General features: G+C 33.8%; 1 protein-coding gene across 1 annotated transcript; it reads left to right on the forward strand.

Moving 5' to 3' along the window:
* LOC105156773 lies at positions 226–756 on the forward strand. Its single transcript, XM_011072990.1, has one exon. It carries the CDS (start codon positions 226–228, stop codon positions 754–756), a length of 531 nt encoding a protein of 176 aa, XP_011071292.1.

The following is a 12,207-nucleotide window of genomic DNA, read 5'->3' on the forward strand; positions in this document are numbered from 1 at the left end:
GCCTAGAAAAAATGAAAAAATGACGAAGAAATAGGAAAATGGTTACGCAATAGAGTATTTAAAGAAGGCACTCTCTTGGTTCCAAGGTAGGTCTCTCAGAAATTAATAAAAAGAAGAAAAAAGTTATGCGGGTGGACTGAGAGAGAAGTAAAGGAAGTAAGAACTGCTTGCTAGAGCCAACCTAATACGCTCAAAAAGGAGCGCAAAATAACTACAAAGTGGAAAATGGCTCCAACAAGCTACAGCTATCTCTTCGCGGCCGTGGCCGCTCTTCTCCTTCTCGGCGCCGCCCAGGGTCCTTTCGCGGAGGCCAACGCCGGCGTCAACCAATTCTGCGTCATGGCTACCTACAAAGACTTGTGCAGTGCAATGGCGAAGGGCGCGAGCACATTGCAGACCGCGAGGGCGAACGTACTGCAAACGGCCCTGGATGAGGCTAGGAGCCTCAAGGGGTTGGTTCCGAAGCTGATGCCGGCTATAAACCAGCTGCCCTCTAAGAGCAAGACTGAGGTTCTGCAGACATGCACTGAGGATTTCGACGGGACTATTTCGGACATTGAAGAAAGCATCAAGGCTTTGCAGGTGGGAGACATGGGCACCGCCCAGACCCATCTCAGCGCGGCTTTAAGACGTGACTGTAGGGACGCCATTCAAGAGCTTGGAGTGAATTCCCCGCTCACCAACTACGCCACCGAGTTGACGAGGAGGGTCGATAGTTGCATGGCTGTTCTCACTCAGAAGACATCATCTCGATGAGGAGCGTGCCTGTTGTCACTCAGAATTGATACGTCGGCGAATTGCAGGCCTTCAACTTCAAGGCACGAAAATAAAGCACGGATGAAAAAAAATATATATATATTTTTTTGTTGAATGTTTAATATTTTTATATAGATATTTGGTTTTCTTAGATTCTGAATATTTATAGTATTGTACTTTTGGTTAATTAGCTCAGGGACAAAGGTTATTTGTTCTAGTGCTTTGTAAATTATGTCTAATTAATCATTCTCCTTGTTTGAATCGCATTTGTTAATTGGAGCACACTCAAAAAATAAAAATAAAAAAAAAATGAAAGAAACAAAAGAAAATAAGCTACGAATTATACTCTCATTTTTTTAAATTTAAAACATTATATTTAATATATATGAGGTTTGCTTTCGTTTAACAAATAGCCTCTTTGTTAGTCAAAATTAATTAAATTTATTATATTAATAAAAAAAAATTAATTAAATTTATTATATTAATAAAAAAAACCTGAATAAAAATTGATATACCTTTCAATTGACTTATTAGTGATTTATTGCAGTTCAAATAATTTTTCTTTAACTAAACTACCCTTCCAACAGTAAAGATATATCTTCTCACATGCATTAACGCGTAAAGATATATATGGGTAATTTAATCATAAAAAGATTTATTTAGACTATAATAAATCAGTAATAATTCAATTGGGGGTAAATATCTATTTTTTTTTTATTAATATCAGCAAATCGGTAAATTTTGACGAACATGGAGATTTATTTGTTAGATGAAAACAAACTTTATAGGTATTAGATGTACATTTCTGAACCACAAGGGATTTATATATTACTACATATCCACAAATTTTGTAGTTTTATTAGTCATAATTATTTTATGAGAACCAAAGTAATAAAAAGTTGTTCATGAAATTATCACTAAAATAATTTGTAACACATATATAATTATTGTCACTAATTAAATTCATTATAAATATGTCACCTGTGAAGGCGAGTATTACCCTTTTCTAATTAAGTTTAATGTGTAAATAGTTCCACCTCATTCACTTCAAAAATCGATGAAACTCATAATCACGTACTTTATTAATAACAATTATATTTTAGTTGAGAAAAATTTATCATATATACATATAATGATGTTTGTACTTATAATTAGAATCAAATTGAAGGTAAAGGTAAATTACATTTACACTATCTAAGTTTTGTCCTAATATATTGATACATTACTAATTGAAACCTATAATCCATTGGGGACTTGTTCCATTTTTACATATAACTTCATTTGGTAGAATTTCGACTTGTGAACAATCAAGTTTCCGATGATGATCATCAAATAAAAGGAGAGTTATATGAGACTAAAGTCACTAAATTAATACACATTTTTTATATTGTTACACATTTTTATCTTGCTTAATAAGATATGTACTAAAAGTGCACCAATTAACATCATTGGTAGAATTTATTTATTTTTTTTTTAATTCTGCCCTTATTATTTGAATATTTCGTCCATTGATTTAGAATTCATTAATTAGATTTAATAGTTAGGGATTTTATTAGTACGAGATATTTTATAAATGGAAGACTAATGCAACACATTCAAATTAAAGATGAGAGACAAAAGTGATATAAAAATAAAGAATGATGGACTAGTAATTAAATTTGACTATTGTTTATATTGGTGATAGAAAGCACATTAAGAAAACTAATAATTTATGGTAGATTACGTGTGTGTATATAATTTTTTGAAAAATTTTTGTTATTTAATAAAGTATATATAGAATAATAAATTAATATTAAATTTATAAAAAATGCATGAAAATAAATAAAAAATATAAATTATAACTATTTAAAGATAGTCACAAAAAGTGGGAATTGAGATAAACATAAAAAAAGTGTCGGACAAAAAACTTAAGACTTTAAAAGATACATCTCTGATAACATTAAAGTGGAGATAGATAATAAATTCTTTAAATTTTGACAAATTCCAATATGTTTGTGGCACAGAACCTAAAGCGCCATCGGTATTAATAGAAATTTACAAGTCAGCTGCTGTCCGAATTTCGACCAAAAACTAAGGAAAACTGAGAAAACTACGCCCCCCCACTTATTTAATCAAAGCACAAGCCCTAACCCGTCCACATCCACACCCCCACCCCTCCACTCATATATAAACTAAACACAAAAAGAAAGGTTTGATCAACCAAAAAACCCATTACCATTACTCTTCTTAGGAGTAACAGAAATGGGTTTCTCCATTTCCTCCTCATTCATCCTCCTCCTCCTCCTCTCCACCGCCGCCGCCGCCGCCCCCCCCGTGAGTCCCTTCTGCGCAACCGCCGACCTCGGCAGCCAAGCCCTCTGCCCAGGTGGGAGCCGAGCCGCCAAAACCTGGCCAGTAGCCATGACAAACGCCATCCACGCCGCCACGGCGAAAGCCAAGCTCGGCATACCAATAGCCAAAGGCATCGGCGGGAAGCTGCCCCCTACACTGCAGCCGCAGTCAAAGGAATCCATCGCCCAAACTTGCCAGGAGGCCTACGACAGGATCTTATCGTTCCTTGATGATTGCGTCGGATTCGTTAAGGATGATCCTACCGCAGCCCTCAAGCCCTACCTTTCGTCGATCACCTACTCGGATTGCACAATGGTGTTGAGTGAGTTCCAAGTTTCGTTGCCGGAGGTAGATGGGTTGAATAAAGAGTTGCTCAGGCTGGCGGGCATCCTTTTGGCGGTTTTGGACAAGAAGCCATGAACACGACTAATTATTAACTATAAAAGCGTGTCTTGGTGGTGATTTGTTATGGGTTCTGGATTCATACTTTGATTTCTGAATGGTTTGAGGTTTCTGTTAGAGATCGGCGGTTGCACGGTCCGACCAAATTCTGCCTAAAATCGAAATTTCGGCTCGCGTTGAGTGCGGAATCGATTTTTTTTTTTTATTTTTTTATTGTAAGTTTGGATATTCGATTCGATTTCGATTTTATTATCGATTAATCAAATCAAAAGGAATACCAAACTTTTTTTTAAAAAAATTATATATATAATAAAATTTTATTTTGTGACATGAAAGCGTATAAGTTATACATTAGAATTAATTTGGATGATTGAATCTATATATGTTTAATTTTGTTTGTATATTGAATTTAAAAATGTTTTATTTTGTTTTGTTGTATCTGTTGTACATTCAAATCTGGAACTGTAAATGATTATTTGTCTTGACAAGAGTTTGCTGTTACATGTTCTTTTTATAGGTACATTTAGAAATTTATCATCATAGGGCATTTTGTTAAATTCAATTAAATTCGGTATTTAATAATGTCGAAATAATTTCAAATTGATTTTTTTTTAATTATTTATCAAATCCAACCAAAAAATTCGACATACTATTTTGACGTCCTGAATTTTCGATTAATCCTATCTTTTATTCGATTCAACATGAGTGCACACCCTATACCTAGTTTATGATATCCTTTTGCCCTTTTTTCTGGGTTGTTTTTTTTTTATGGGAAATTAAGAAATTGATGATGTTTTGTTGTATTAATATTGTTTTAGTTGACTAAGATTCGAATTTCATGGGCAATAAAAATTTTCAATCACTCAAGTGCAAAGTATCTCCACAAATCATCAATTCAGTTGTTTAGGTGGAAATTTTGGTGACAAAAATTATTAAAATTTTGAATAAAACCTTTAAATCAGATCAAATTATATATATATATATATATATTTGTAAACTAATGATAAAAAATTGACAATGATAATACTTAGAGGATTAAAATGAATCGAAGGATCATTTTTTCACCCAAATAGTTATGATAAAAAAAAAATAATTCTCAAAAATAATATTTGAAGTAGGAGAAAGATAAAAAAAATATTAACTAAACTATTTAAAAATAATATTTTAGATCATTTATAGATAGTGAAGGAAATGTGGAAGTTTGTGGATGCCAAAAAAAGAAAGAACAAATCAGAAAAAATAGAGATATCAGAGTGTGGGTTTTCCTTAATATATAATACTAGCCATATGTGGCACATCGGTGTATGTGGATAAAATAATTAAAAATATAAATATGATTATGATAAAAATAATAATTTTGAAAGAGAATAAGTGGAGCGAGAGAAAGAGAAAATAAATAACTATTTATAAAGATATATAGTTTTTACCACTTGTAGATAGTGAGAGAAATATGAAAGTTACTATGTGGAAAAAATAATAATAAAAAAGCAAAAGAAAAAAAATAAGAGACATCAAAATATATAGTTGAGGTGGTTCTGTCTTGTCAAAGATTTCTTCAGACCTATGTTGTTGCTAAAATTTCCTCTATGCCTGCTTTTAGGTAGCTTCTGTCATATGGAGCTGAGGTTGTACGTGTGATGTCTGTTTAATGTGTGATGTCTGTTTAATGTGTGATTGTATTTTCCATACTTGTGTTGTAACTTCCTTCTTGCTCATGCAATCTGTTTTTTTATACTGAATTTATTTTTTCCAGGATTCCGACATAATCTTGAGTAAATTAATTTCAAAATGCTTTAATTTTTTTTATATTTTATTGGGTTAATTACACTTAGACTCCTTCTAAAAATATAATTTTATACTTTTCTAAAACAAATTTAAAAATTACACTCACACCTCCTATGAAAATTTAATGTTTACACCCGATCTTATTTCCTTAATTTTTTATGGTTGTCGAGACCACAAAAAATAATTCCTACTACACTTGTGAAAGTGGGAGTAAGGTCGATCCACACAAACTGATTTTAAATTGATTTCTTTAAGAAAAAGAAAATAATGGGGGAGATTGATGATAAAAAGAAGTAATTGAAAACTAAATAAACTATAAAACAATTAAAATTACCTGGTGAAGACACGAGAGAGAGATTTTTCTGTTAAGGCTAGGATCATGCTTGATTCTTGTGAGTTGATCATTGATGCAAGAATAACACATGTATAAACAAATAAAACAGTTATAGTGTTGGTACGACCTAACACCTTACCTTTCCTTACCTTTTCGTCAACTAAGGTACGACCGTTGGCTAGATCCCTAATTAATAGATAACCATGGGAACGTCCACAAGATTTAATCTATTAACAGCATTAAGAATTAGAAAGATCTGATTCTAGTCAACAAACTCCTACGAGCACAATTCGTTTAAACTAGATCATACATTCCCCATAACATAACTAATTACTATGACATAATTAATCATGCTACGTTGCTACTAAGTATTAAACTAAATAAATAATTATATGGATTTATAAAGTCCAATTAGCTAAGCAAACCTTTTTTTTTTTTTTTTAAATAAACACCCGTAGGTGGGGGAGGCTTTTCGGGGTCCTATCCCTTCTTCATTGCTACGTTGCTACTAAGTATTAAACTAAATAAATAATTATATGGATTTATAAAGTCCAATTAGCTAAGCAAACCTTTTTTTTTTTTTTTTAAATAAACACCCGTAGGTGGGGGAGGCTTTTCGGGGTCCTATCCCTTCTTCATTGAAAATAAAGTACATTACACATTACAACAAAATCAACAAACAAGGAAGTAGGAGTACTACTCCTTTACAGTTTTGCACGACCTTAACTATTCTGTATCTTTCCTTTCTTCTTGTTGATTCGATTTGTCCTTATCCTTGGACCACACGAGGTACTCCTCTATTTCATCACACGGATTTTCACCTCCGTATTCTTAACCAAGTACTCCGGTATCCCATCTACGAGGAATTGATTTTTGGGCAGTTTGTCTGGGGAGGCCAACTCTTGTAACAGTTGCTCCGTCGAGTCTATATCGGTAGGGTTGCGGTTGGTCGAGCAAGTTGGGTCAGAGATCTTCAATGGCATGGCATTAGTAACCAAACTCTCATCCTCATCTGGATTCTGTTGGAGAAGCATTGTAGCATTTCCCACTTGGATCCAATTTCCTTCGGCCATTTTGTTTTTCGAATTCTCCTAACCCATTTTTCCATCCTCACATGTGGTGTTAGCAACATCAATAGAAATAATATTTTCCACAATGTTATCAACAAGCTCATCATTCTCCATTATGTTATCATCATGCTCACCATGTTTACCACTATCAACATTGTCATTAGAGAGGTTAGTAGAGTACCTATTTTTGGAGCATTCACCCCTCTCAACTGCCTTGGCTTTTCCAGTCACCACCTGTTCCTCCGTTCCCATTGTCTTATTTCCTTTTGACTTCTTAGCTCGTGGAAGGGGACGGGGGGCATTGCCCATTGTGTAGCACTCTAAGTCGTCGTGACCGACGTGTTTACAAAGATTGCAATATTTTGAAAGCTGCTCATATTCCACTTTTTGATGAATTGTGACTCCATTGCTTTGTAGGTTGAAACCCTCCACAAGTGGCTTGGTAAGATCCATCTCAATGCCAATTCTAGCTTTAGAGAGCTTGGATTGATTGAACGTGCAGTCATCGGTTTTGAAGTGGTGTTCCTATCATGTTTGCTACCGCAAAAAGAGCATCCTTATGAAACAAATGAGCTGGGAGTTCAGGAAAACATACCCAAACCGGAATAAGAGAGGATTCTTGAGCCGGTGTGAATGTCGGTGACCATTTGAAAATCCGCATTGAAAATCTTTGAATGTGCCAAATTCTTCTTAGCCACAGATATGAGAAGTCGGATTCGTTGGAGAGACAAATAAGCACATGTTTGACATTGATCATATTGACAGTAAATGCACCTTTGACTCCAAGTCCGGCAATAAGGCGATGCAGGTCCCGAAATTAAGGTTGTAAAATGATTTTCCATCTTTTTTAATTTCGTGAATTTAGGATAAAATTGACCTAAATCTTTTAAATTGGCAAAAAATTTGATCACACTAACAAAGTTAATTCTTAATAATTATTCTTCTTTCAATTTTTTCTGCTTTTTGTTTCCTCTTATCCAATAATTTTTTTTTTTAACAACGTACCAATATACAAAGAACTTACTAATAATAAACATACGATGATCCGAAAATCAAGAAAACGAGAAAACAATGCCGCTCCACTCATCCACTCTATATAACCACAGCATATCAACGTAAACATACACATACTTAGCCCTTCTTGGCTTTCCCACTTTGTGAGATCATAAACCTCACGGAAAGACAAAAGGGTGAAAATTATTATTTTATTACCCAAACCCAAAAATTTAAAAATATAAAATGGGTTTCACGAAAACCTCCTTTTCTTTCTCATTGGCTGTGCTTGCCACGTTCCTTCTCATCTCCTCCGCGGATTCTGCTGCCGTCAACCCCTTCTGCGACACCGCCAAGGATAAGGCCCTCTGCACGGTGATGGTCAAAGATGCAAAAACCTGGGATATGGCAATGACGAACGTTCTCAACGCCGCCCTAGAGAAAGCCAAAGCCGGCAAGAAGATAGTTGATAGCATCCCGTCGAAGCTGCCAGGAGACCTGGAGCCAGAAACAAAGGACTCCATCGACCAAACTTGCCAGGAAGCATACGAGACCATCATCGACAACCTCAACAAGAGCATTGGATTCGTGAAGAGTGACCCTACATCCGCCCTCAATACTTACCTATGGGCGACAACATTTTCGGATTGCACCGACAGTTTGGATGAGTTCGAACTTTCAGTGGCCGAGGCGACTCATTTTAATAGAGCGATCACAAAATTGAGCAGCACCCTCTTGGCCGTTGCAGGAAAGAAGCCATGAGAGAATTATTAACCAAATATTGTTATTGATCATGGATATTTATTCTCCTATTTATTAATAATATATATGGGTTTGTGGTTTCGATATATATGGCTCTTTGATATATATTCTTAATGACTATTTCCTATCTTCTTTGATATAAAATCAATAATGTTGACATGATCCTTAATTATAGGTTTAATATAATTAATGTGAAAAAATTTCAACTCAAATCAGGTTGGGTCGAACCAAATCAATTATATACTAGCTTTGAGATTGATTATATTTTTCAAATTATAAATCAATCACAGTGTAATATATTGCATTAGTCATATAATTGATTCCGATCAAAACCCAACTTTAGTTAAAATTTTCTTTGCAATGAGGGTTTGATAATGGCATATTTAGTACTGATGGATGTTTCATTTAGATTGTGATTGCCTTTTGGCTACTAGCTATATATTGATGGATTCCTGGCTTTTTTTTTCCTCAGAATTCTCCATCTAATCATGTCACATATTTTTTTTTGATTAATTTTTAGAAAAAGGATTAAAATTATTAAAATTTTAAATTCACATGACTAAATTACGAAAATTAATTAATGTAGGAACAAAAATATCATCTCCCTTGAATTATAGAATTAAAACTACATTTTTTCAAGCAGTAAATCAGTAGTAGGATTAATGGGGTTAAATATGAATTTTTATTTAATTTTATTGTTGATATAATAGCAAATTTTATAAATTTTGACTAATGAATGAATCAATTTGGTAGACTAAAAAGGAGATTAAATATATAAATTTTCAAACAAAATGGTTGCTTATCAAATATGCAAATATCACTTTTGCACAGAAGAATAGGGGATGAAATAGATATTTCACTCATTTCAATGTATTTTTTAATACAATATTATATTTGTGATAATTTCTCTGATTATGCTTCCGTGATTAAAGATATTTCGTTATCGAACCTAATAATGGCATACATATAAATTCATGTCAGCTCCTAAAATGCAACCCTAATTGTACCCTTTTCCATGCATATAATGCATACAACTCCGGTTGCTGGTTGGCAGGCTTGATGGCTTGTAAGAATCTCAAAAAAAATAAAAGAAAGGATCATACAATTATTTTCAAATTAAACTACTATAATTATAACAGTCAATATATAACTCCTCACATGCATTAATGTATGAAGACGTATGAGGTTAATTTGGTCATAAAAGAATTTATTTGACCAACTATAAGTCAGTAGTAAGTCAATCGAGAAGTTAATAAGATTTTTTTTGTTAATATTAGCAAATTCGTTAATTTTTTGTTAATGGAGGAACTTATTTATTAGATGTAAGTAAATTTGTTAGGTGCTAGATGTAATTTCTTAAATTACATGTATTCTTATACCAAATTTTAAGGGAAAAAGTGTAATTATTCTTTATAATTAGTTTGAGAGAGAATTAATTCTTAATAATTCTTCTTCTTCCATTTTTTTTCCCGTCGTTTTTTCCTCTCCTTCAAAAAAGTAGTTTTTTCAGTTTTAGGTGGCAAATTAAGGACCTCGATCGTATCAAACTACCGTTGCACAAACAGCTTACAAATAGTAAATATGTGGTGATCCGTCCACTCATCCACTCTATTTGGACCACACTTCACCAGCGCAAATATACACACATTTACCCCTTTTTGGCTTTCCCAATGCATAAAATCAACCAAACTCCAAAGACAGGCTGAAAAATATCATTTGATTACCCAAACCAAAGAAGAAAAACTAAAAATGGGTTTCACGAAAACCACCGTTTCTTTCGCATTGGCCATCCTGGCCACCTTCCTCCTCACCTCTGCGGCTGACCCTGCCGCCAACACTTTCTGCGACACTGCCGACGACAAGACCCTCTGCGTGCAGATGTCCAATAACGCGAAAACCTGGGATGAGGCAATGAAAAACACGCTCAACGCCGCTCTGCAGAAAGCCAATGCCGGGAAGAGTATAGTCGACGGCATCGGGTCGAAGCTGCCCGCTAACCTGCAGCCGCAGACAAAGGAATCCATCGACAAAACATGCCGTCAGGCATACGAGAACGTCATCGACAACATCCACAAGAGCATGGGAGTCGTGAAGAATGACCCTGCATCCCTCAAGACTTACCTTTCGGCGACGTCATTTTCAGAGTGCACCGACGGTTTGACTGAGTTCCAAGTTCCGTCGTCTGAGGCTAGTGATTTGGATAAAGAGATCTTGAAAATGAGCGGCACCCTTTTGGCTGTTGCTGATAAGAAACCATGAACCATGAGGATCCATAATTAACTAAAAATAATATTGTTATTGGTAAATACAATTTACTAATAATAATAATAACATAGGTTATGATTTCTATCAATGATTTTTTTTATAACATATTTGAAAAATTTATAATTAGAATCCTTTATTACAAATCTATTTTAATAATTTTATCCTGTAAATTCCAAAACTTTGCACATGAAAACAAAAATATCTGAAAAAATATATGTGACCAGCTTAATTAAATACACTTTTTACCGTCATTCTAGTGAATTCATCCATTGTCTTCTATGTAAGAAACTTTTAAAGTTGTCTACTTTTTTTGTTTGTTTGGGAGACATTAAGGAGATGCAGAAGGGAACGGATGTTCAGTGGTGAACATATTAGGTTTTAGTGAGAAGTAATTCCATCGGATGTCTTGAAAAGGCTGTTAGACTACATTTTGTATTCTGTTAGTAGCAGTTTGCGTTAGACGTTTGTGGGTTGTTGTACGCAACATGTACGGAAAATTTTTAACCAAGGATTTTATTGTGTGTTGTTTAAAACGCTGGTTGTGTGCGTTTTAAATGGATGGATAGTGCACTACATGATATCTGCTTTACCAAATTTTTAAAATGATCTTAAAATTGAGAAAATTTAATACATTTAATTATTTATTTTGCCGACTTTTTAAAATAGTCCCAAAATAAAAAAAAAATCAATACATTATCTCTCTGCTTTATGAAATATTTAAAATTTATAAGATGTTCAATTTTATTTTAAAATAAGTTTTTGCACTATATGATTATGGAGTTTAACATGTATTAGTAATAATATGGCCAAAAGAATATTGACGGAGCTTGTTAAATTATTTAAAACAAAAGTTGAAAATTCATTACTTTTCCAAAAGAGCTTAACATTCTATTTTAAAATCTTATAAGCTCATCTTTTTTCTAAAAAAATCCACGAAATATTTTTAAATATCTTATAAATTTTGAGACTCTTTATAAAATATTTTTTTACAAACTTATAAACTCACCTAAAACACCATGTCAGTTTGCATGGATTTATATTGTGTGCATGTAGCCAAACTTGGATACTGATAATGGCAACATTGCTAAAGGACGAAAATACCCTCTCATTAAGGGTAAAGAAATACTTTTAGAGAAAGATATGTTTATCTCTCCAAGAAAAGAAAGAATCTCAGAGTTGGGATTATGCCCAGAGTCAAGGAGGCTCGTCCGCCTTATGATCAGGGGGCATAATCAAGGTTGAGCCGTTTGATCTAAAAAAAGGAAGTCCAAGATTAAAATACGCGTACCTATCTTATATATTCGAAATAATTATCCTATAAATACTGGGTCTGAATGGTTAAGAGGTAATGCCATTTGAAATATCCAAAGCCTTTTTCTGTTAGCAACTTATACCTCAATTTAAAGCATCTATTCTAACTTGGATGTCGGAGGGTTATCGTCGAGAACGAATCCGACTAGCCTAACCTTTTGTACTTCAAATATACAAATCCATTCGGAGAACACAAGG

The sequence above is a fragment of the Sesamum indicum genome, linkage group LG2 (assembly GCF_000512975.1).
Source record: "Sesamum indicum cultivar Zhongzhi No. 13 linkage group LG2, S_indicum_v1.0, whole genome shotgun sequence".
NCBI lineage: Eukaryota > Viridiplantae > Streptophyta > Magnoliopsida > Lamiales > Pedaliaceae > Sesamum > Sesamum indicum.